This window comes from Pseudomyrmex gracilis, unplaced genomic scaffold (assembly GCF_002006095.1).
Source record: "Pseudomyrmex gracilis isolate BER0280 unplaced genomic scaffold, ASM200609v1 scaffold_32, whole genome shotgun sequence".
NCBI classification, from domain to species: domain Eukaryota; kingdom Metazoa; phylum Arthropoda; class Insecta; order Hymenoptera; family Formicidae; genus Pseudomyrmex; species Pseudomyrmex gracilis.
This window is the reverse complement of record NW_018020616.1, coordinates 768,531-795,807: the sequence shown is the minus strand read 5'-3', so window position 1 is coordinate 795,807 and position 27,277 is coordinate 768,531. Positions and strand designations below refer to the sequence as shown.

The window sequence follows — 27,277 nt, the reverse complement described above, 5'->3', positions numbered from 1 at the left end:
TAATTAATACGATGCTTTCCGATAAAAATGTCTATGAAATATCCTGAGAGTTAAGAGTTTTCGAAAACATGTGTGAAAGTGACTGCGTTATAGATCAANNAAAAAAAAAAAAAAAAAAAAAAACAAAAAACTCACGATAAAAATTCTCTTCAAAGTTTTTCTCTTTCAAATAATCTCCATCTTGTTCCAAAAGAAAACTCAATCTCGAATTACACCGCGCGCTCCGATTGAATTTCAAATTTACGTACACTGGGAATTTTTGTTTTACAATTAGCGTTACTCACAAATGGATGATATTAACGTTTTGAACTGTTGATAATTTGTGAGGTAACACAATACTTTTTTTATCTCAGATTAATTGTTTCTCCTAATTAGTGCACATTAGCGCAGTTCTTTTTTTTTACGTTGATATTTTAAATTACAATTGCAAATTTATATATTACATACAAATGTACGTCGCCTAGATGTAAAGCTAATTGTCTATATTTAATAAGAAAATATATTGAATAAAGAATATGTATATATAGGAAACAATACGAAATGCAAAAAGTTGATATTCTCCAGTCATTAACCCACCATAATAATTCGCTAATCTGCAATCGTCTCGTTGATTATTTCGTCCGTGATATCAATTTAAACGTTCTCTCGTCGCGTGTTTCCACCATCATCGACGGTCATGGTGGATCGTCAATAACAATTCCACTTCTCGCAGCAGTCACGTTCTCAATCTGATCGGACTCCCTGATTCGCGGAAACGTGCCGCTAATTGCAACGATTGCCAATTGCAGTTATGCGTCGTCCCGGCAATTGCGTATTATCAGTCGCTGCTTCGTTTCACTGTATCATCGGCGGATTTCCACTGGGCAGAGAATTCTGGCCGGGAATCGAACCAATCGGCGGTCGATGCGACGTGTTGAGATCGGCGTGTTGGGTCTCGCGATGCCTCCTCAGATCGACCTTCCGCTGAAAAGCTCGGCCGCAGAGCTCGCAGGCAAACGGCTTGAAACCCGTGTGCTTCCTCGAATGCGTGATCAGGTTGCTGCTTTGCGAGAACGCCTTGCCGCACACTTGACACTTGTGAGGTTTCTCGCCTGCAACAGAAGAAAACGTAGAAAATGAAAGAAAAATATAAATTTTCGACTGATAAAGACTTTTGTTTGATCAATATTTATAGTTGCACTTAATTGTAACAAACAAACAATTATTTAGCGCCAGTTGCCATTTTATTTTTATTTTTATTTTAGAGATGCTGACATAACATATTGTATCACTTAAATCAGTTTTATAAAGAGATACTTTATTTCAAATATAAGCTTAAAAGAAGAGAAAAAACTCCAACAGCGCAATCCTGATTTTCTCTTACGTTCGCCTGCCACATTCCAGTGAGCATGCACGTTAATCCCGAAGTACCGATTCTCAGTGCTGCTGACTCTATCCTGCTCGGTCAAGTCTTTCCTTGGGCAAAAGGAAAGGCTAAAGAAAGAAAGAAAGAGAGAGAGAGAGAGAGAGAAAGAGAGAGAAAGAGAGAGAGAGAGAGAGAGAGAGAGAGGAGGGCGGGGAGAGAGCTAGCCACCTCACAAGACAGGGGGTGTAGGTGGCATCAGCGATGCGGGGCACGCCCGGTTAAGATTTCCTCCCAAGCGAGAATCTCAGCCACCCCGGCGGCGAGAAAAGGCAGAGAGAGACAGACCGAGAGAAGAGCGAATAGTAGTAAGGGGTGCTTTTATGCGCGCCGCTCCAGGTTCGTTGTCTCAGGGGCGAGGAGAGAACAGCGGCGGCCACGGTTAGAAGGGTCGCCGCTCGTTTCTCTCATCCTGGCCGCGAGCTCTGATTGGCGGCCGGGGGCGGCTCCAACCCCCGTGTTACCATGGCTACCGGCGGGATAACCCGGCTGCTGCTAACTGAGGGCAAGAGAGAAAGAGGCTGCTAGCGCCGAGGGGTGGTAGTGACGGCGGTGGTGATGGTAGCGGCACGACGACGATGCGAACTACGCCGGCGGTGGCGGGCAACGGAGGGCCCGTTAATGGACTTCCCTGTACGTCCATACGTCTGGCCGAGCAACCGGTACACACGTACGTACAGCACCGCCGGCTCACCCTCTCTCGGCATCGGCACGGCCGACGGGCGGAGGAGGGTGGATCCATAAACAACTCGTTAGCCGAGCCTTCAATCTCGCCCTGCCGATACGACGAGGCCGTCGATCGCCTCTGCGATTATACCCGGCCGCGATCTTGATTTCCTATCTGGGAAAAAATATTGGCTGTTCCTTCTCGGAGATTTCTCGGGACCGGACGTGGCAGATTCGCCATGAAACGCGCTATTTCTCCCGCTAAATTCGCGAACACCGCCATCATCGATCAAAGCGCACATCTGTTTGCGCAAATATTAGTTATATTTTGTTTGACTTTTCTTTGGATCTGATGTTTGATAATATTGAACACACATGTGACACTTCTTTATATAACAAACAATATCGAATCTGAAATTTTTATTTTCCAAATTTTTTTTTTTTATTGTTAGAGAAAAACCACGATTTTTTCGTTCGATCGAGAACGCGCGGAGTCATATGTGCATAATAAATTTTTTCGTCTTCTCAACATCGATAAAAGTTTTTTTGCGTATCACGAAGCTCTCTATACGCATTTTTCACAGTCATTTTGCGCGAACATCAGCCGCATAGTTGCGCGCCGACCTTCGGATCAAGATTCACGCGCGGATTCGGAGTTTAAGGACGCGCTTTCGTAGAGGGTGTACCGTAGGAATCCGACGAGTACGCCGCTCGATGAAATTCCACGGAGTTCTCCGCGGAACACCGGGAGGGTGAGACGAAATGTTGGAACGGGTAGAATTTTCGCGGAGTTAAGCGCCCGGTGGAAGCCAGAGGGGGGTGGAAGAGCGCAGGGCGGCCGTTTGAAATTTATGAGCTCGTAAAATCAAGAACCGTCCGAGCGCTCGCACCGAGGTTGCCCGTTTCGCGTCTATATCGCAACGACTTCGCCATGGTTACGGAATATCGCTTCCGCCGGGTGGATGGCCACCGAAAAATCCGAAAAGTCTCTCGCTTTCCAAACAAACCCTTCACACTTGACCGAATAAAAATGGATCTCTCGAAAATCTATATTTCTTTTTTTTTTGTAGCTGCGCTAAGATACGTAAAATAAAATTAAAAAAAAAAAAATTAAGTCTTCAATCAGTTTCTTTCAATCTGTTTTGTATCTGGAGGTAAACTTTACCGATCAATTTTGGAAGTTTTGAAATATATTGCGCATATCTCTACTTGTCTTTTGTATATTAGTTTACGTTACATCTTGTTATTCAACATGATATACTTTTCGCAATTTGCCACCCAGAGCGAGATAATGCCAGCGCTCTTATATTCTTTCATATTGTTGATGTAGCGAGCGCGAATAGCGGCATTTTTGTGCGGTCGAGAAGATATTAGGTTCCGCGCTCTCGTACGCGAGAGAAGGTGGCACTTTAAAATATCATTTTCTTGAGAAAACGAAGGATTAAGGGGACGGGAGAAAGAGAAGGAGGGGAGAATAATGTGTAGAAATGGAACGCTCGGTCTACTGGGATTCTCGTTTCTCGGAAACGAAGTAAAGAAGAGAAAGACAGGACAAAAAGAAAAGGAGCCGGCGGAAATTTACGCGCTCGTAAAAATCAAGAGCCGTCGGAACTCTCTCTTGGATCCGTCCGAGTTTATTTCTTCTGGTGGAATTGTCTGTGTCAAAATACCCGCGCGTTAATAAATTCGGTAGGAAGCTTTACCGAGTTTAACGCGCGTTATTTGCGCGTTACAAAAATTAAACAACTCCTTGAGAACACGCGTTGTCGATTAATTGATAATAAATGTTTTTCTCAACGAGATTTTTATTATAAAGTTTTATCCGTTTGTACGTGTATATATAACTTATAGATGTCAATATTCTTCTGCAAGAAAGTAAACAAGACGATGCAGTCTCAATGCGAACGTGAACGGAAGGATGATCGATGATCAATAATAACACACACACACACACACGTACATTTCGAATATAAAATTCCAACTGCGAACGAAAGAATTTTTGAAAGTAGGGAAAAAGAAAATAAAGAAAATAGTTTTGCGCAAGCAGAATATACGTGATCTTATGTGTTCTTCGTGACAGAAATGTCAAAGCGATATTTAATGTTTGTTTGAATGTTATAAACTTTATTAGATTTCACACACTTTTCGAACTGAGTTTTTCGATTCACTTTATACTTTATGGAGTTGCAATATTTTCAACATTTTCAAGTTCGAATGTGTACATCATCAAATGTAAATGATTAAAATTGAGAAAAAACTCTTGTGGCAACTTTGGTATCAATTTTCAGTGATTCGATCAATCGGAAATCGTGAATTATCCGGCGCGCGGATTCGCCGAGAATAAAGTAGTTTTCGAAAGAGCGGCAGATCCGGTGCGGGGGAAAAAAAAAAAAGCGGAACGTCTCTCGGAATTTACGTGCTCGTAAAAATCAAGCACCGTCGGAGCACGCCCTCTATCCGTTCCTTATTTCTTATGCGAGAAGCAACCGCCGGTGGTTTCCGATCTAAATGCATACGAGGGAAATGCATTCTCTGCCGCAGCCTGTGCACGTAAACGCGCGGCTGCGAGAAGTGGTGAGATCAAAGATTTAACCGACGGGCAGCAGTTGAGATTCGGCGCTCGCGAATTTTTAACGACAAACACGCCGAGAATCGTGCGAGGTCGAGAAGCGAGAAGATTCGGGGCTGAGAACCCCTGAGGTTTAAGACGCCATTACACCCCTCGGGGCTCTGTCGGCCGACGCCCCTAAAACTATATTAAACTCCCGGAAATCTTGCGCGCGCGAGGGTGCTTCGTCTCTCCGCTAATTCTCCCGCCTTCGCGTCGCTCGCCCGTTGCGAGAGAGCCGCAAGTTCCGCCATCCCCTTCGCACGTTTCTCTCGCGAACGAACTCACTCACGAGAGAGCAGGAAACCGAGACGGCATTTTGATCAACTCGCTCGACCAAGCTGTGCCGTGTGCTGCCGTCGCGGCAACTGCTTGATGGGAGACATCTCGATCCGGCAATCTGGATTTATGTATTCAGCTTCCTAACACTTTAATGCTCATTTAAGCCGCTGATATTTCACCATTTGCGTTTTCGTCAGACATATAGGATGTACAAACGACTTATGCCAACGATATTTCTCAATATTATGTGGTAAAAAGTAGTTTTTTTTGAGAAAAATTCTTGTTAAGTTTTGGATGAATAATATCAAAATGCATATACTTCTCCGAGATATTATGCGCAACATCAATATCGCAGTGATAAAAATACATCTTCCTCTTTCTCTCTCTCTCTTCGATATTGGTTTCGACGTTTAAACTACTGCCCGTCTTCAAATTTAGAAGATGTGTGATTCAACACACACACACACAGTAGTGATAGAGAAGTGTACGGAAAGGATTGATATGGAGAAAGTAAGACAGCCAGAAAGAGAACGAGAGGAAAACGGTAATAGTAAGGTGGAGAAGGTGAGTCGGACGCTGGTCGAGGCATTGATTTCTTCTCGTCTTCATCGACCACGTTCGGAGCCTCTTGGGGCGTCTCTGCCCTCTAACTGAAATCCTCGCGAGAGACGGAAAGAGGGCGGAATCGAAGAAGAGCGCCATATCTCATATTTCATATCGAGGACAGCATGGATTTTCTTTCGTATCTTCAAAGCTCCGCGCGCAAGGATTACCCGAGGATATCAATCAGACCTTCGCTTCTCTGTAGCGCGGTGTACGTCTTAGCGAGCAAAAAGTATTGAAGGCATATGATTGGAGAGAACCGGTGGAAAAAAATTACTACATTCCAGATATTCCGTCAAAATACACTAGTGTTAGTTTCGTGTATCACTTAAAGAAAATTAATTCTTCGGAATATTTGTATTTTTTTTTTTTTTACAATACAAGCGCAATTTAGAAGTAATACAAATTTCTGCGTCAATCAAAATTAACATTTGTGTTTTTATCCAGAGAGCAAAACAAATTGTAAAAAAATTGCAAATCTAGTTGCAAAACTTTTAAAAATGTAAAAATTACTCGCGAAATAATTTAACTACTCTATCGAGAGAGAGAATAATTATTTTTTTCCACTTCTCTTGAAAAATCTCTCTCAATTAAAGCCACGTTTGCTATACGCGAAATCGTATCAATGTTCCGATGAAGATGTCCAGCGAAAAAACCGGAGATAGAAAAAAAAAAATCCATTTTCGCGTTCGCGCGAATTCCCAACGCACTGCGAGTGTTTCGTTGTCCCTCGAAATACAAAATAAAAACAAAAACGCGTACCTATATATTCCCATGTTCACTGTTATACGGATATACCGATTTACAAGCGGCCGTTACTGGTCTCCAATTTCGCACTGAGTCACGTTTGTGTTTACCAGTTTACGCTCACGTCAGCCATGATTTTACGCCTCATCCCAGCGAAACACAGAAATCCCTCAGTGCAAAGATAGATAGAACGATCGATCGCAAAAAGATTACAATCTCAACGAGAGCGCGCATCGATCTGTAAATAAATTTCTCTATGCAAAACATAATAGAATGCCCCGAAGGTTAATTTTTACATTATTAAGTCACAATTTAGAATTGCAAAATTATTACAAATCATAAACATTTATACAAGTCCGAACAAAAACAAAAAAAAGCGTCACTGTATATACAATTTGATAGAAAAAAGTTGCTTAATTTTTTTTATAATAACGCAGAGAGAAGAAAAACGCTTAAAATGTTTTATGTAGAACACCACGAGTGTGCGTAATATTTCTCGTTGCAACTCGCAAATTCCCTGAACTGCGCTGTCGTTGCCGTTGCCTCCTCCCCAGAGCAATACCTAACGCGGGCGCGAATGTAAAAAGCAGCACACGTACGCCGCCTACATATGTATGTTTCGTTTTTCGCGAAACACACACTCCCCCCTCAAAAAAACGGCTATCGCTATCCACACGCGTCCGTAAAATAATAAATATCGCAGGTGCATCGAATCGCCCGGACCTGGCAGTGTTTGCAGGGATATCCGCACCTTTGAATTGATTTTGTTTTGCGCTCCGGATATCTCTCAAGTAACAAAAGTACCGTCTCTCTTGTACTTATTATTAACTTTTCTCAGTGCAATTGTTATTCAAAGTGCGCCAAAATGTATAGTTCAAGTAATTAAATTTAATAATATCTGCGAGTATGATCGATCCAGACGTTGCATAATTTAATCGCAAATCAGTAGCGAATGAAGCGTTTCGTACTAATAAGTTTGGCGGCTTCGGGGAGAAGAATATCCTAGGGAAGAGGAAGAGAACGGAAACACGATACCAAGGATACTAAGTCCGTTAGCTCTTTAGTGCTTTCGGTATACCGCAGGGATACGCGGTAATAATCCTCTCCCGTACGATCATGACGGATGTATGACTATTAAATTATTAGCGCGTCGATCAACATTAGGAATCGTGACAAATCCGATCTATGCTGTCTGCGCTAAGACTCCTCTTACCACGTCGCTCGTGTGCGCGACGCAGCTTAATTGCCAATTGTACCTCGAGAAACGTCTTCGTCTTTATCTCTTTCTTCTCCGCCTGCGTAGTTATTAATAAATGATCCGTTTATATGAAAGCGTTTGTGTGTGCTTCAAACGTCACAAAAGTAACAAAATACTAGTTGCGATGTGTATCGATATATTTAGAAACGATGCAAGTAATTTGAATAACTTCAAAATAAAATCTCACGTTCTTATTTTTTCTAGTGCAAATTTATTCTTTCGGCAAATACTCGGCTATGTTATGTATCATTTTTTTTTCTCTAAATCAGAAATGTTCAATGTGTTAATCCGATTCGTCAACCAGTTTCATCCAAATGTCGCGTCGCTCTCACACACAACGAAACCGCAAACAATAGCTCGACGCCAATATATGACGCGGCTAAACTCACATAACTCTAAAATATGATGCAGTCGATATATCCGGGATAGCGTTAAAACTAATTGATTGCATCGGCCGCGTCCATTGCCGCAACCAGCTCGCAACAACAGCCCTCACAATAAATAACAATAACTAACGACCGAGTCCCTCTGATCGCCGGTGGAACATCGCGCATTTTCTCTCTCCTCTCTCTCTCTTTCTCTCCCTCTCTTCCCTCTCTACGTACGTGGCATATCAAACCCGTCCCGTCTCGTATGCGCGCGGCCTCAAGTGTCAGTGACGAGCCAGGGGGGATGTGAACGGGGGTGGCACGGACGCGCCGATGCTGCTGCGCGCTCTGGGTGCAGTTAATTTCAACCACCCGCGCCCGGGCTGGTTGTTCGAGTGGGTGGTTACGCGGATAGGCCGAGGAGCGAAAAAGGGGGTGGCGACGGTTTTGTGGGACTCGGGGACGTTGGGGACGTCGAGGGGAAACTGCAGCGAGATATATAACGGGTGGTAAAAGGGGGCGAGGTTGGAGCACGGAAGTGGCGAACGCGGGGCGGCAGGGAGCGGCCGGAGGGAGTTGACGTGCTCGCGGCATGTCGATATCCCTGGAAATTTAATCATGCCGTTCCACTATGAACATCGCGCGCCGCGCCACTCGACGAGCGCTGTATGGATGACGCCTCTCGGTCCCGTGGAACGTTATACCGGCGAATTTGCATGTTTAATGCGGTATCGGTTGCTTGCGCGGCGCGCGCTCGCTCTACCGTCGACGTGACATTAAATACAACGTCAGCTCGCCGACGTCAGCACCTTGTCTAAGGGGACGCGCTTTTATCTCCCTACCCTCGATGACGAGATCGTCGTAACGTGTAAATCTTAAGAACGCGGATTTCCATTCGGTCGAAGATAACAATCTGCATGTATATCGTTGCAAGAATGAGATAGATAGATAGTGTCTTCGTTAGAATTAATTCGCAGCGTGATAAAAAAAAAATTATTACAGATTATTGCAGTTCAGTAAAAGGAGTAATAAATCACATGCGCTTTTTCATTACTTATTTGATTCTCTTTGTGACTTTATTACTCTACATTTTTACGACGTTTTTGAATTGTCCCTACGAATAAATAAAAAAAAAAAAAAAACGATCACAGAAACCAGAGTAAAGAAAGGTGTTACCCTCAATATATAACGACGTCCAATTAACTTACATTTCCGATTCGGAAGACGTTCTTTAACACAATCGCAAACAACGGTAAAATCGCGCGATTAAAACACAACTGCAGTCGCGCGTTACACGATTTCACGTGCCGTATAAACGCAAGCTTTTTACCGCATGCCGGTCCGATATGCCGGAACACGGCGTAGTCGTCGCTAACGAGCCGTAAAGACAGAAGAGGAATAGTAGGGCCGAGCTGGGAGGTTGCTTGCGCAAGGATCGACTGGGGGACAGGGGTAGGGCCCTCCCGACCATGTCGCGAAGTTTAAACAGCTTAGAGGGATGTTGCGGCGCCCCCGATGGGGCGCCAAGTCAACCGAAAACCTCTAATAGCCCCGTCCGTCTACGTGGAAAGGAGACCGAGAGAAAGAGAAAGAGATAGAGAGAGGGAGAAAGAGAGAGAGAGGTCGTAACCGGGGGTTGAAGTCCACAGGCGCATCGTGAACATGGCCGCAAAGGTGCTCGTACAGGTTGTATCTCCGCGAGTATACGATAACCGCACCCTCGAGGAGAGCCCGAGGGAAACGGGCGTTTGTTCGACCAGGTATCCGCGCACGTCGCAGCCGCAACTAAATTCATAATTTGAGAGGGTGAGAATAATTATTAATCGCGTTAAGCGCGTAGGGGAGGGTTTGCGTTTCGCTGAAAATTACGCGCGCGTCTATTTTCGCAGTATTTTTCGAATAATTTTTTTCTACGAAAAAAAACGAGCGCGGCGCAATTACAATTAATGTAATCGCGATTCAACGATTTTTCCGCGAAAGATACATGCTGCTCATAATTAAATATGTCGAGACACAGTTGTTTGATCCGCTCTTCGAGATAAGGAAAATTTTAATGTATCTCTCAGAGAGCAGCGAGAAGTGTTAAAATCATGGAGTTCGAAGATGTGTGTTTAATGTCGGTTTAACTTAGAGCGACGAAAGTTCGGTCGTCAACCACGATGGTTATAAACCAGCAGTAAATGCGTAATGCACGAAACCCGGGCGCTACGGCTTCTCGATGCAGTTCTGTTTACGCGCAAGCAACGTCATGGCACAATAAAGTAGTAAGATGACCTCGACGATTTCAATTAATCGCGCCAGTTATTGCGAGTGTTTTAATGGATATCGTATTACAGAGACTCTTTCACGAGGCTTTAATTTTGTCTGCGGGGTAACGTATAGGTATCGTCTGATATTACGACGCATATTAGACGCGGATAAAAAATTTTTCGACGCGGCGCAAGATCTCAAAATCGCGCGTAGGCATCGAAATTTTTTTGACAAAAATTTAACATACGTCGCACGATTTCTTCGAAATATTCGAGATCTAAAATCTTCGTTTTTCCGTTTTTGCGCTTGCAAAGTAATTTTGAAAAAAAATCACAACCGAGAGCCAATTCGGATTTCGGATGTAAGATCGTTCGCGCGACAGACGTCTGGAAAAAGTTGTCGAACATCTGGCCGAAATAGAAACGTTCGCGTCGAAGAGATGAAAAAAAAAAAGTACACAAAATGCACTCATTTCTCCCTTTTCCCTCTTTGCCTCGATCCATCGACTTTACTTCGCAACAACAGCGAACAGGTTGTGTTTATTGTGAAAACAGAAAGGGCACGATCACGCGTGTGTAGATAAGGTCGCGTACACACTGCGAGTTGATCATCCCGATGACAGAGGGACGATGATTTTGATTGATAATGTTTCCCTGTAATCACATGTAGACGCTGAGACACGTCGGGAATCGGTTGATTTTGCACTCGAAACGCCGAGAATGATATAGAAAGCACACCTGGACTGTGATGTCTATAATTAAATCAATGTAAAATTTCTACGTGAAATATCAGTTAGAGAAGATACGTAACAAAAATTTATATTGTGACAAAATATCTCTTTACTGATATATAAACTAGAAACAAAAAAAATCTTAATAACGAGCCAACAAGCTGTTACAACTTATATATACACGTTAAAGTTTTATTACGCCAAATAAAATCGATGCTATTTAACTCTACTATTCGAGCAACCCCATAAAGTTCTGAAAATATTCTGCACGCTCTTTCCAAAGACATTCTACCGGTGTTTTCTCATCGAAGAGCCTCGTGACCACTTGCCAGTCTGTCACTTCGCTCGTCAACCCCTTGCAACGACCGTGCACTTGACTCTCGTCGCGTTATCCCCCGTCGCGTACCGCCATCCCCGAAAACGTTCGTCTAACTGCGAAGGTAACGCGAAGTAACGTTCCGACCCCTCGTAGCCTATTCCGGGTTGCCGGCTCGCGCACGAACAATATTTGCAGAGCTCTTATTCCCGACCCCCGTGAGCGGTGGTGCTTCGGCCCTCCCTTGCCCCCCCGCTCGCGCCCCGAACCACCCGTTTCTCTTTCCGCCCCTCGTGTGCACCAGCAACCACCTACCTCTACCTACCTAATAATGATTTTACGTTACGCTACGCCGTTCCCCGGGGAATCCGACGGTGCCGCACCCTTATTGCACATGGCCCGCGCTCGGTACATGGGGTACGTAGACCGCTAGCCGAAGAAAGAGGAGGGAGAGTTGGAAAGAGAGAAACAGAGACAGAGAACTGATTATCATTAGCAGCGTAGTCCCAGAACACCCTCCACGCTGCCTGACGCACGTACGCACGCAGCCAGCACATCGCTCGAGGTCGTGGGAGCAACGAGATTTGTTCGTGCGTATGATAAAAAAAAAAAAAAAAAAAAAAAGAGAAAGAGAGAGAGAGAGAAGCAGAGAGGAAAAGAGAGATCGTATCGAGGACGAAAACAGCTCGTCGAATCGATCTAGTGTGCGTGTGCATTGCAGGTGTGTAGCTTATCAGAGAAGCGACGAAACAGATTTCAAGGCAGATTTTTCTTTCTCTCTTTTAATTAATTTCACGGAAAAATAAGAGAAATTAATTAACCATCTAACAACAAGCAACTCGTCAGTGACCTATAATATAAATTCCACTTTTTACAAACAACAGGTTTTGTTGTTTAACGCGTCTAATTAAAGAGTCACAAATCTATGTGTTTGCTAGTGCAAACGTTGTGTGCAAATACGTGAAATATTATTATTTTTGAAATAATTTAGATAATAGTTTTCGACCGCGATCTTAATGTTCGAATCACGTAGAACGTATCGAAACACGGTCTTTCATTGAATAAAAAATGTTTGGAAAAAAAAAAAAAAAAATGCGAAGCGCGCGGTGCCGCCCTTCACCACGGAAGAAATAACTGTCCCCCGAGAACGGAAGATTCCGCAAGAAAAAAGACCTTCGGACTTGTTCTCGTTTCACGACGCAATTGGCGCGAGCAGATCGTGAACGTCATTGGTCGGCGCTTTCACGGCGCCTTCTGAATTTTTCATCTCCTGAATAATGAATTAAATGTTTCATGCTGACCCTCCGCGTGGGGCGTAACGGTGCGTGTAGGTGGACGCAACCGCTTGCAACATAGGGATTCGAGAACGCGGTCCGCAAGTTATTGTTAGAAAAGTCTGCGGAAGTGACCGTCGCTTTGTATCCTGTTGAGTCCTTTCCCTCGGCCGTAATCGGTAGCCGTAGAATGAACGTCGTTTGGGGGCGGGTGAGGTCCTCGGAGTGACGGCAGGATGGAGTGGCGTGAGGGAGGACAAGGTGATAATTTGATAAGACATCGGGAGGGGTTGCCATGGAGACGATACAAAACCCAGAGCCAAGACCGGAACCCTCCGCAGCAGGCGTCTTCTCTCCTTCGCTGCTCTCTCCACCCTCGAGAAACCTGCTCCTTCAAGAGTTCGCTCCATCAGCCGGGAGACATCGAAGTGTCAAGTGTCGTCCTGCCGCCGGCACCGCCTCACGCGAGTCTCCCAACTTTTACACGCACGTAAGACTTCAACGCGTTTGACACTGATGCGTGCTGTCGAAGATAAACACGCATGGACACGAAAAAAACACGATGAAGATTTTACGAGAGGATTGTCTGCTAATCCGAAGTTATCTTTTGAGATATGCAAACACAGAAGTTACACAAAATTTTCAATAATATTTTAATTCTAAATTAAACTTATTGTTTAATTATTAATTAAGTATTCAAGCAAAAATTGTTTAGAAATTATCGTAAATGATTTTAAAAAAATTCTATTAGACGTTCTCCACTGAGATCGATAGATTCTTCCATAAATTTACGCAATTATCAGTTGAGATAATCACTTCGTGTGACCCACTCGTGTCTTGCACAGACTTCCACGTTGTGTCACAGCAAAGTTCAATTCCAAAGATTAGGGAGGCTAGGACAACACCCCAAATCGTGAGAGCAAAGGACGAGAAGGCTAAATGCAGGAGAGACATGGGAATGGGGAAGCGCCCCGAAAGACATTACGATTATTACCGAGCGAAACTCGCAATGTGGGACTCGGCATCCCTGAAATGCACTGGCCACATGTGCCGTATTCAACTCGATCCTCTCGCAAGGACTCGATCCAGACTGTTGGCTGCATTATTTATTGTACGAACTTGCCGGACTAATTGATCCCTTCTCGTCCCCTCGATAACGACACCCGTCGGAATTATGAGCGCGATTTTCGTATGACGTTTTCCGAAAGTTAACGAGTTGCTCAAAGATGAGATAATCGCGCATCAACAAATCCGCACGCACAATTCGAGAGTAATTGTTTTCGTTAAACATTTTCTATGAGTTTTGCAAGTATTGTCAACTGACAAAAATAAAATCTTTCGCTCTCTCCGTTTAACTCGGGATTCGTGAGTTACTCACCGGTGTGTATGTAGGTGTGCTTTTTCATGTCGCTCTTCTGGTGGAATCGCTTGCCACAGAACTGGCAGGGATACGGTCTCGTGTCCGAGTGGATTAGAAGGTGAGTGCTGAGCGTGCTGGATCTCTTGAAGGCTTTGCCGCATTGCTTGCACTCAAACACCTTCTCGGCGGAATGCACGGCCCTGTGCTGCGTGAGACTGATTTCGTGGCCGAAGGTTTTATTGCACAGCTCGCAGGCGAAGGGCCGTTTACCGTTATGCGACCGTCTCGCGTGCACCTACGCGAAAATTAAATGTTTTTAAACATTAAATTAAATGTAATTAATTTAAACATCACATTATGCGAGCGCTATCACACACAGTAATTTAAGTTTATTTAAATCAACATAGCTGTAAACAGAGAAAGTATAACTTTTTTATAATTATAATTATAAAATAATTATAATTATAAATATAAATACGTTTAAAATGTAACAAGGTTTAAATACATTTTAATTTTTGCCCGGATATGTGTAAAAATATTAAAAATGTTTCACCGCACGTGAAAAAATGGCGGTAATAAAGTCGTCAGAAAATTCTCAGATGAACATCCGACAGCAAATCAGAAATGAATCAAAACAACCGGAGGAATCCTGGAGTCTGATAAAAAAAAAAAAAAAAAAGCACGCGTTGAATGAGCGCGCATACGCACCTCGAGCCCATGCGGCGTGCTGAACATCTTGTCGCACTTGACGCAGCTGTAGACATCGCCAAGCGGATGGGGATGATGCAACCCGTGCGCCGTGTGAGTCGAGTGCAATCCCGGATGACCCGGATGAACGCCGCGCAGTAACGGGTGCAGGTGCGGTGACAGAAGATGATGTGGCAACAGCTGGTGATGCAGGTACGAGAGGGGGTGGTGCGGGTGGGGCGGCAGAAGACCACTCGGAAGATGCAGCGGCGGATAGGATAGGATGGACGAGCCGGATGGAGGCGGATGAGCGCCCATCGAGGCAGTCTCTCGATGTGGAGACGCGTTTTGCAGATGAGCGGAAGGTGGATCTGGCCTTAGAAGAGCCGACACGCTGAAGCTGTCTCCGGATTTCTTCGGCGGATGCGACACAGGGGACGTCGCGACGCTGACCGGCGACGGCGACGGCGTCGACGACGATCGCGGCGGACTCGAGGTACCTTCGTGATCATCCTCGTCACCAACTTCTTCGACGTCCACGTCAACTTCCTCCTCGCCGACGTCAACGTCCACTTCGGCGTCTCGGCGATCGGGGAGAGGGGAATCTGGACAGGGAGATTGCGACGGCGAGGGACTCCTCGTCGTCGGCGAACCTACCAAACGGCCCACTCCGAAGGATAGTCGTTCTGAAACAGCATATATATATTGCATTTTATAATGATTAATAATAATAATAAAATAAAATTGTAACGCAAAACCTTTTTATCTTTATGTTACAAAATAATTTGGATCTAAATAATAGTGTATATCCTTTGTAAAAAATAAATAATTTTTACAAAGTTTATACACTATGTTAAATTTTATATTTATTTAATTTATATTTATTTAATTTTTATTTTATGTAAATCTAATCCCGCAAAAATGTCCAAAAACGTAAAACATTTTAAATCGATAAACCAAAGTTCATTCACACTGTCAAGTCAAGAAACCAAGATAGCCAATGACTAGACGGAAGTAGCTACATCACGTATGAAGTACACGGCGGATACGCTAGATGTAGAGGAGAATTCGAAAAAGGAAGACCACGGGTAAATATAGTTTCTCTTCTTGCGAAAAGGACCCGGTCGGAATGAGATTTGAGTCACGTACCGGGCCCTTTTTTTCCTCGCTGGCGCGAGGGTGTTTAAGGGACGGGGCAGGGCACGAGAGGTCGTGACAGGGTCTCATGTTGCGCTAACGAGGTATCGCGAGCGGAGAGCGAAATGGTGTGGCGCCGAGAGCAAAATGTATTTCCGCGACGTTTCGTGAAGCAGTGTCCTTAATGAAATCCCTCACGCGTTCTTTTGAAATTTTTTATCCAACGCGATGTCACAAGTCGTGATTAACCCGTTAACGGCATAAAATTACGATTGAGTGATAAAATGGTGAGAGAGCACTTCTACATCTATTTAAAGAACTAAAGTGTTTAAATTATTGATACGTGTATAATTCTATCACAAAATGTTTAAATGTTAGATTTTTCTTATACGTTTTAGTTTTATTTGTTCTAGATATATGTAATTATACATATTAAACAACGTGTCACAGAATTATTGTTCTAACGTTTCATCGGTTAATTTATAATGCACAAGGGGAGATCAAGCTTTTATCATCTATATATTATTGTAATATTGCATTAATATTTTCGCGATGACAGCTTGCATCGGATCGCAATTTCGGTATCGCGCGTCAATCGGAATTTGCTACGCTCCCCGATTATCAAATCGATGACTTCCGACGCAGCTTTGATTTGCGCGTCGCGTCATTTTATTGTCCGGTTCAAACGACATGAGTCAATCGTCAATTTTTGATGCGTTTGTTAGATTAAACGCGCGTATTTATTTTATAACTTTTCGTTATCGTCGTGACGTATGTTTGACGGAAAATTTCGTAGCAATTGAGATTTTGTTCCAAGATATATGATTAACAAAAAAGATTGATGACATCCTATCTCGCTTATTATTTACAATTGTTATTTGAAGTAATTTACATCTGTGGAGAATTTTCCTAAAATCTTTAAGATTATGTACATCACGTACGCATCACGCGCGTTCAATTGTGGGTATAGGAATTATTCGCGGTATTTCTAATAATCATCCAATCGTCGTGATTTACGGCGTCGAGTGGATCGGAAATCGGGCACGCGCTCGGCTACGCGAGGAAGAAGGGCGGAACTCTCTATTTCACGGTCCCCTCTCGTTGCCCCGGCAATTTCGACGTCGCACCATTCATATTGCGTATCTGGCACACACCCGGTATATTATATTTATAATCCGTGCGCGCGACACGCGGTCACGTGCCGGGTTTTCTGTATGATGCACCGGTGTCGGTTAATCGCATTTAAAGCTCTCCGCGAGCCCCGTCGTTGGGGTCGATTATTATCGTGTCTCCTGGTGGCTTTGCAATCGAATCAAAATACGACTCGAGTCAGAGAGTGGCCTAATGTAATGAGAAACGCGCCTCGCGTCTGCGGGGATCTGTCCGAGGAGACAGATAGGTGCTTTACTGCACCGCTCGAACACACACTATGGAAAGACGCAAGCCAACGGCTAATGAAATTACCGCTATTACATTCGACATTTTGTTTTTTTTTTTTTTTTTTTTTATAATGAAGTGTATTCCAGCCCAAGGCTGAAACATCTACTCAAATTTTAAGATATTTACATTGTAGATATGTAATATATTACAAAGGAACGGATTTTTTTTTTATTAACTGTCTTTAGGCCATAAAAATGCCAAGGTGCCATAAAAGCGTCGGCCTGCCTAATCTTTATTTCAGTGTTTTTTGTCAATACGCGATAAAGTATAGAGAAAAAAAACTTACCGCTTGTAAAATCTCCCGCAACGAAGTTTATGCGTTTTCGAAATCTTATGTGTGTTTAGATTTTTTTCTCAGAGTACGATCAAAAAGTTTTTATATTTAAAATTAACTTGAGTAAATGTGTGAGACGATCGCGTGAAATCTGTCGCTTTACGTATCACGGCAAGGAAAATGGAGACGAATCGAGACGAGAATAAGCAAAAAGAAAGAAGGAAGTCCGAACAGATGTGATAGGAAGAACTGCTTACGCAAATATCGCGTCTGCGTCGAGTGGAATGCGCTAAAAACTGGTGATGCAAACCGACGAGAAAAACGGCCGGCGGTCGTCCGGCAGATGGGTTAACTTTGCTGCTCCGGGATCCGCGCGCGCACACGTGCGTCTGACGTTGCATCGAGATGCATCTCACGTGGTCCGTAGTGGCTTCCAGCCTCGATACAAGTAAATGAAACTTCTTGAATCGACTTCGAAATCGTTTTTGTCACAGCGATCTTTGCCACCGACCGCCATGTTTGCGCGAAGTGCTCCGAGTCGCTTATGTCACGAACGAGACAAAGTTTCCAGAGCATAGCTGGCCGTATGAACAGTAGTGAACGATCTGGAAACTTGTCAACACTTGTTGTCCGTTGCATACATGGCGCGTGCACAAATCATTGTGCCGAAAACGAAAAATAATTTGGCTTATTATTGTTAAGAACAAAATGAAAAAATTTTCGAAGAAGAGAAATATATGTGTTGAGGAAAAAATATTTCTACAGACTCTTTCCATTCTACAAAATTATATAAATACAGAATGTACGTATAGAGTAAAATTTTTAATTTCTTTTTTTTTTTTGATTAAAAAAAACACAATCTAAAATTTAATCGACAAATTTGATCGACAATTTCAGTATATAAGCGTTTCTTGCTGCGAATCGGCGCGGGGCTCGACAAGGGGATGACGACGAGGTTGCCGAAGATGGTTGTGGATTAATAAAGGAAGGCCAAACTGGGGGGACAATTAGATCGAGTTAACGGCCAACTTTAATCTTCTGTCGTCCGTCAGTCGTTTACTGCGTAGCGATCTGCCGCTATTAAAGCCGTTACACACTTCACATTCAAACCCCTTCCGTGCCGCCGGTTCATGGAAAGGAATACGCGTGACCTTTGCCATATAAGCGGCGTCAATAGAGCCGAGTGACAGGACGATGTGGGTTTTCAAAAACGGATTTTTCATCCGGCCGTCAGTGCCTACTTAAGGTTGATCTCGAAAAGCGATATCGCTTCAAGAGGCACACAGCCACGAAAAACTGGTAATTCAAGAAACGATTTTAACTCGAAGAGATTTAAATTGAGTGAAGATGATACATCACAATTTGATGACAAAAGCGTGATTTAAGTACACTGATAATAATAATAAAAGTGATTGCAAAAGTAAAGCGTTTTCCACTTCTTTATCACGGCTTTTACAATTTTCTACTTCGGCTCTTCTAATCTTCTACATTTTCTATGTGATAACGGTAACAATGACGACTCATATACTAGACAGTACTATAATATATTGCTTGATAATCGTCATGTTTACGACGCGGAATCTTGGCGTTGCAATAACAATGGAAGCACAACGATAAAAATATCGCGACCGATCTTATCACGTCCGAGAACGAACGGAGCAGATGAATGGCCACGTGCACGCGCGCGCGCGCGCGCAAGGGAAGGAGAGAGCAAGGGGAAGGAGTAGGAAGAGAATATGCACGGGCGTTTAACATGACAAGACGCTACTAATTCATGGTAGGTACGAGCACAAAGAAGCCGACGGCCCGAATCCCTGTGCCCGCGCCTCTAATCCGCTCCAATTGGACCGGCAGAAGTTAGAGAGGCCCATGTCCGTCCGTGGTATGACGCGTGCTACCATTTATTCCAATCGTCGGCGACGACGACCGGTCGTTCTTAATGATCGGCAAATAAAAACTCATCCGGGCCGAGGAGGAAGCCATCATCGGGGGCGAAAGGTCGCGACGCTACACACCCGCGCGTCTACACCTTTCCGAGATAAGCGACAGCGAAAGAGAAAGACGTATGGCAGGGATTACAATTACGAGATGCGTTATGATTCTTGAAGCATTTAATGATTAAAATAATTAATTAAAAAAAAAACACTACCGCTTCACGTAGATAAAAGTGAACAAGATGCCGTTTAAAAGCAATAAAGTACACATCATCAGATAATTCGATCAAGTACATACCTGAGTGACTTTTCGGTAAAGGTGGCAGGTTCGTAACCTCCGTGGGATTTCCAAAAGGTGCCCATAATTTCGGGAACATTAAACGAACATTGCATCCACCTGAAACAAACGATATCACATAACGTTATTGAAAAAAAAAAGTTTTTTATTGTCAAAAACAAATCATTTACGCTTTAAAAATTAAATAAGTAAAAGAAAAACAAGTTAAATAAAGCAAATACGATTTTTTACTCACGCGAGTTTTTAATAGTTGCGTAAGTGATGATGCGAATAAATATATAATCGGTCTGATTGGATTTATTATAGTTGGGATCGAATGCCGAAAGGTGTGATCACGCGACGTAAAAAGATGAGGAATTTAAACAACGAAATAATGACGTATATTGTCCGATCGATTATGCATCGTTACTCGATCACCTAGTAACGCGAAAGTGACGTCTCAAGTCCTGACAAATTTGGTATTCCTAGTTCGTAGAAAAGATCAACCCCTCGACAAGAGCGTCTTTATTAGAAAGGAGAAGCCCTCCTCTATTTATCAACCTTGCTCCGGCCATTACTCGCTCTCTTTCTCCCCGAAACCTGCATTCCTATCCTCGAACATCCGCCATCTATTCTGGGTTGGTTTCTTTGATCGTTTCTGGTGGAGTTATCAAAAGTTCGTACTTCACGCCAATTCGCCACCCCGATGATTAATCAGATAACCGAAATCTTTGTCTTCCGCTTAGCGAGCAGTATGCGAAGAATCACGTTCTTATCCAATTAATATCAACGCGCAATCACACGTTAGTATATTTCAAGCTTTGCGATAAAAACATTTGTTTATTTATTTACAAAAATTTTTTTGCTATAATAATGTCAACTCTTTGAAATGTGTGTTATATCTAATTTTTTTAATTTACAAGATAAAAATTACACGCGCAATTATCTGTTTTATTGCTCAATAATCTGAAGATTAGCTATTTAATATTGCAGCGTAAATGTAAAGAAATCTGCAACTATATGGCAATGAGAAATTAATCACGATAGTTGAGAGAGAAATTGCGGTTTTCTTCTTCTCTCTCTCTCTCTCTTTCTTTCTCGGCCGACAAACGATCTTGTCGTAATCCGTGTCAGCTTTTTTTTTACATAGATGCGATAAAATATCAAATCAGAGCTTAGCGACGTTGAGTGTAATCCAGGTCTATCTAATCGTTCAACTCGATCGTACTAAATCAGATTTATCTTTTTCTATATTGGTATACCGTATGTGTCACTGACGTGTGTGTCGCTTTATTTTACTATCAAACAAGAGTAAAAAAATATATAAATCAAAAAAGATCCTTTAGTAAAAATTTTATTTTACTTCATTTTATTTATGAAAAAAGATAAAGAGAGAGAGAGAGATAAGTAATTAAAGTAGAATAACATATAGAATAAAATATAAGAGATGTTGATTTCTCTACTTCAAAAAAAGTTTTCAAGAATCAACTATTTATCACACAAATGTTTACATAAACGAAACAAATAAACATTTGAAATTTTTATTACACAAGTTTATTGACGTACAATCAGATTTCAACCTTAAATAAATATTACCAAAAGTAAATTTGAAGAAATCAATAAAAACATTTTATCTCCGAGAAAAGATAAATCTGAGACATTCTATTTACCGGATAAAGTATTATAATAATCACAAAAATGTGTAAACTTTCATTAGTTTATTCTATTTCAATATCACGAAAATGTTTGAACGTTGATTACGCTGATTGTAAGAGTCTATCTTTAAATTAAATCGAAATTTATTTGAATTATGATATTGTATGTGTGTGTAGTAATCGTCACATATGTATTCGGTCCCACGAGATAAACAAACCATGAAAAAAAAAACATATATAAATTGATTTTCAGTGTATTTATTATTTTTGACGCTCTGCACTAATGGCGTTAGTCGGTCATTAGCGGTTGACAGAAAATGAAGCACACGAAGTGCAGAAGTCTGCACAGAACCAGCTTTTTTCTCTCTCGCGGAACAGAATACGGCACATGTATATTAAAAAACATTATTTATTTTACACAAATTTTTTGAGACAATTGTTGCTACAATTTCACAATATAAAACATTAATTATTTCAAAACAGAGAAACAAGTCTATGGTTTTTGAAATTTATATGTACAACAAGAACTGATTCTGCATGTTGTTAGTTGCAATAATATTTGTGCAAAATGATGTAATAACAGTTTTATAACAACATTTTGTACAACGGATTATCTTTGCACGTAATTCTTAAAAATCGCCATAAAGAGATCAATTGAATCAATCGATAACGATGATCGGCCGATTATACCAAGAATCAAATACAAAAAAAATACAAAAAAAAAATACAAAAAAAGACAGAAATCCAGGCAATATAGAATCGGCCGGGATAATCTGAGATAGCACGCGAAAAGATTAGACTGTGCCGCAAAGGCTGTCTCATTCTCGCAAGGATTATCAGAAATAAATCATATTTTGTATTACATATATAGCCGACGCATCGCACCCGAGATAAGGATATGTACATCGGGTGTAACACATCGATACGCGCGAATGTACACACAATGAACAAACGCGTGTCTCCCAAACGAAGGCGTCAAGCGATATCGGCCGACATTTATCCTGCGTTTGTCTGCTATCGTCCCGTCGTAAATCTATAAAACAGTAAAGCTAACGTGATTTGCCGTGAAAATTGGCTGTCAAAAAAAAACGAACACGGTCGACCCGAAGTAGATCCCAAAGATTATTGATTTATGGAAAATACACAAACGTTCTAAACTAACAGTAATCTGCGACATCTTGAGGAAAATACTTCTTGTATGGGAGAAAAAAATTGAAAAACCGAATTGTTAACTGAAAACATTTGTCTATTTTTTTTTTTTTTTAACAAGTACCGCTTCGATTACATAAATAAAAGAAAAACAAACGGTCGCGTTCTTTTAAACCTATAAGTACTAAACAGAGACATGTCAAGTGTGTGTGTACCAGTAAATATGAACGGAATAGAAGAAGAGCAAGTCAACCCTCTCGACAAGCTGCCCATCACCTGGCAATTATCGTTTAAACCGCTTAGCTCGACGCCTATAGCTCGATATTATTGCGTTTAGTAGCCTGTTACCGCGATTAGTAGCGGGGTATTAGTATAGTCAGCCGTCTCTAATGCCAGCTACATCCCCTCTCACCTGTTGAACAGACCGTTTGTGCACAACGACTACGGCCAATACGCACCTGCACGCGCGTGTATTCATGCGTACGCTTTCGCGCGCCGCGCCGTGCGCGCGATTCGCGCGCGATCCGCACGCGTATGCGTGACACAAGAGCTCAGGTGTCGGAGCTGACGCCGCGTAAACGCCACGTTGCTACGGTAATAGGCAGGTAATAGATAGGATGATGACAGACGAGGGATGAGCGCGGGATGCGTATCGGGGGCGCTGCGCCATCGGAACGGTTGGGGATGTCAAAGGCTTGAGAGCGTGATATGCGTTTTCAGCCGGTTATTCTGTGAAATACGCGGGGAGGTTTTCCCCATATTTATACGCGCTGTCGGTGTGTGTTTCTGAGCTTGATTGTTTTGCGAGAATGTTCTACAATGATTGACAGCAATAAGAGGTTTATTTATTTAGGTTCTCGAGACAACAATATGACAGGTTTTCGATAACAATCACGTAACGCCTTTACTTCTTCATCGTGCGAATTCGATTTCCATATTCTTTAAAATATGGTATTTGCGCGTCACGTTAGTTCGTGTAATATCATTTATCTAATGTAAATAGACGAGCGTCTGTGTTGTTCTTCTTTCTAAATTTGCTTATTAGATTTTGATTTGTTACTCTTGTGTATATTTTACTTTAACCTCTTGATCTTATAATTATTATCATATAATTTATAATTAAACGGAGTAAAACCCATCCAGCCACAAGTCATACGATTTGTACATAAAGTCTCTAAGTTAGAATTCAAGCGACAAACTAAAATAAACGCGATAACATTGACGAACAAAATGATCAAGCAATAAAAATGAAAAGGCAAGTAAGAATAATCTTAATCGCCTTAATCAATGACAGGTACGACAAGTCTAGAAGTTCAGCAACATTTTACGTAAACCCTGATTTTGCTTTTTTTTATATAATTTCTGAAAGTTGTCTATACGTTTAACACTTAATGTAGAAATGTAATAATTAATGAATTATATTAAGTATTTTGGGGTATAATTCATCTTGTCATTTACTTTTGTTGTTCTCTTCTTATTACTCTGTTGCGATGTAATATTGAATTGGTTTTTATTTAAAGTGCATTGGTATAAATAAACATATTTCTCAATTATACGAGGTTTTCTTTGCTTTTGTTGTAAAATATTTTAAATAAATAAATGTTCAACAAAACTTTGACTTATTGTTATTAACAATACGGAGAGAGATATAATATTTGCTTTCTCGAGTGGCAAATTATTTAGACTTTCTCACCTTCGGCATCAATGGGAATTTGTGGATTTTCTTGAAGATTTTCGTTGTTATTGGTTTCCGGCGGCAACGGCTGCTGATGCACGAGCGACGAAGCCGGTTGCTTAGGTTTGACAACCCGAAACGCTGACGTCTCGGCAACCCCCCGTCTTGAAAAGTCTAACGGACCCACCCCGACAGGTGAGTGTTGTTGCTGTACTTCCATCATCCTGGAATCCACTAGTCAATTTACAACTTTCGCGTCACTAAACACGATATTCGCATCCTCGTTCACCACGTCCGTATATTCCTTGCGTAGTCTTTTTTCAACGTAAACAAACATACACCTTTTTTTCGAACTCTTCTATTTCCAAATTTCTTCAGAGACTCGGCAGTCTTGTCACTCCCCTGTTTGTTTCTATTTAAAAGTCTTTAAGAATAACGATTTATATAATCGCAGATTATATTCGTTTAAAGTTTCTTTAAAAGAGAAAAAACTTGCTTCTTAAATAGAGCGATGCAACCGGAGCGCATTTAAATAGAATCCTTCGTCAGAACTATTTATTTACGGACGTCATTCTTTTCGCGAGTTGTCAATTTTTTGTAGATGTACAGCAGCACAAGAGCACTAAGAGTTTTTTTTTTTTTGCGGACACGGATCAGGACACTCGTGATTGTCAACACCTGGAAGAGTCCTCGCAGAACAGCTCCTGCCGACTTCGCAGCAGTGAATACGTATCGTACAAGAGTCGGGGCTTCCGGTTGTCAGCGACACTGATTTCCGTGCGGTCCATCGGCCGGACAGGGAAAGGTCGGAAACGGCGGAACACCGGCTCGAGTCCGGGGATGTGAGAGACGTTAGCCGTTAGAGCGGGTGCCTCGATGCCGACTGCTGTTAACGGGTCTGATAGTGGAGGGTCTCCTATGCGATGACGGCCGCAAGAGCGGCGAACGTGGAGAAGGAGAGAGACGGCAAAAGCCACACGAACAAACACACACATCGTCAAGATCCACATGGAGGGATACACGGAGAGGGATAAACACTCACACAGACATTCGATGCACACCGGGATTTCGGTCCCGGGCACCGCCTCCTGGGCACGCCTTCTCTTTCCTACTCCACCCACACACACACCGGGTTATTTCTTGCGTTCGTGATGATGTCACGCACAACCAACACACTGACAATTCTCGATCCGTGGAAAAGAGTGGGGATGCGACGTTACCGAGAGCTACCGGGAGTCGCTGCTGCGACATTGCTAGTGGGGTTTCTGATGGGGTTTACATGCACATTCACATATATACACGTGCGTGTGTACGGCCAAACTGCACGGCCACCGAACACAAGATACACGTTGCCGCGCTATACGCTCTCTCACCTCCGGTTGCAGCATTATGTGGAACCACTCGGCCACCCTGATTCCACTCTTGACTCCACTGATTGATATTTGCGCGCTGCCCCCGCGCACTTGAAGCGTACGTGCACGTACGCCCCAGCCCGGAGCTCGTCCTTCAACACTCACCTAGAAGGTGGATGCCGCGAGGCGAACTTAGAAAATTTAGGCAACGGGGAGTGCGAAGGTGAGAGAGAGAGAGAGGTTGCACTTTTACTGCAGCGAGAGCGATCCTGGATATTTCTCAGGAGATGAGATTTCGAATGAAATCTTCGGGCTTGCTAGAGGAATTCTTAGATCACGTTCATCGCTCTTCCAAGGATTGTGTTCTTAAGTGATATCTGGTTGAGAAAAGCGCACGGAAAAGGAAGGAGCGGAATGAATAAAGTTTAGAGAATATCAACTACACGTGAAATTTCAAAATCAGTCTGCGTATCATCAAAATACATTGTAGATGATCTTCTTCTAATTTTTGCGATGCGGAGTAATTTATTAAATATCCGAGAGATCTCTAAGTTTCCCATGATTTTTTTTGTTTAGTGGGTGTTATATAATTCAACCAAAAATAAATTTTAAATCTTAGCTTTTATGAACTTCAGTAAATACCTAATCTTCAACACTGGCGGCGAAAAGTCTTTTATGATTTTACTCTCCAAAGAAATAAATCCATTGCGATATCGGGCGGCAATAAAATTTATCACAAGTCTCAAACAGTTTTAACGTTTAATCTTGACAACACGTCGGGTGTATATTCCGAACTAACGCGCGACTTCTAGTCGATAACTCGGAATTTTCGGTGCAACGACACTTTGGCGTATGCTCGATAATGTATTGTGTGCAGTGGGTTTTAACTTTTTTTTGTTCGCAGAAATATTCGCGGTCGTCATATTGCAATCGTTTTTCTTTGTATGTTCAGTATATTCGCGCGTATGTACAATAAAAACACGTACAATGTAATTCCTTCAGCTGCATTGATCATATATTGACGAGTTAATTCGTTGCGATTTTCTCCCACTTACGTTCTTCCGATAAAACGAGATTATATGAGTTTTCACTTTTTTTCGGTTGCTTATTCATCATGATAAGGTTTGCGAAATCATTGCGCAAGATTTTTCGCGCATTTTTCGAGAGATGTGCGTATAATAAAACAAAGTGTAAATATTCAAAATTAATTTTTCAATCTTCCTCTATGTGTTTTTATATACTCATCTGTTATTTCGCACTTATTTTAAACATAAATTAATAACACTAGATAATTGTTCGCGGGCCTTTCCCAAACACAGCACGTTTGCGATGCAACACATTCCAACTTGTATCCATAAATTAATATGATTCATGGCACAATTTAATTATCATGCGACATGCTCGCGCTCGCTTTAACGCGACATTGCAACGAAACGAATCGGATGCGCGAGAATTCGAACATCGGCTTGTCAAATCTACGTGGTTGCAACGTACATACGGAACGACATGCAAAACAATCTTGAAGTTAACATCTTTGACCACGTTTATAATTTTAACTTTACGAAAGCATACAATCAATAAAAGAAATAAATGTAAAAAAATGATATAAAAAATCATATCAACGATGTTGTGTCGTCTAACTAAAGAAATCCTTACCTTACGTTTCCCTTACTTAAATTTTTCGGAGAAGATAATATTCCATATATATATATTTTTTTTTTCTTGATAGATCATTCTTCGCGCGTGAAAATCGCGCGGCATAGCACGATTAGGTTGCAGGGTAACTGAGTCGCGCAAGGTGTAGCCGGGTGTGTAACACCGAGAGTGTCGTCG

The 27,277-nt window shown here is 42.2% G+C and overlaps 1 protein-coding gene across 1 annotated transcript; it reads right to left on the bottom strand.

Annotated features, from left to right (window-relative positions):
• Positions 1-114: 114 nt before the first annotated feature.
• LOC109852628 (zinc finger protein Gfi-1b) lies at positions 115-24,948 on the bottom strand. Its single transcript, XM_020423958.1, has 5 exons — positions 24,111-24,948; positions 19,635-19,733; positions 14,573-15,237; positions 13,883-14,159; positions 115-1,091 (listed from the first exon to the last, which is right to left on the bottom strand). Exons 1-5 carry the CDS (start codon positions 24,313-24,315, stop codon positions 835-837), a joined length of 1,503 nt encoding a protein of 500 aa, XP_020279547.1. The 5' UTR covers positions 24,316-24,948; the 3' UTR covers positions 115-834.
• Positions 24,949-27,277: the final 2,329 nt, after the last annotated feature.

Excerpts from the sequence above, each read along its gene's own strand:
- LOC109852628 (XM_020423958.1), bottom strand. The coding sequence starts at position 24,315 with ATGATGGAAGTACAGCAACAACACTCACCTGTCGGGGTGGGTCCGTTA. Across the intron at positions 19,734-24,110 it reads AATTCCCATTGATGCCGAAG|GTGGATGCAATGTTCGTTTA; the intron begins GTGAGAAAGTCT and ends CGTTTGTTTCAG. Across the intron at positions 1,092-13,882 it reads GCACACCTACATACACACCG|GCGAGAAACCTCACAAGTGT; the intron begins GTGAGTAACTCA and ends CTTCTGTTGCAG.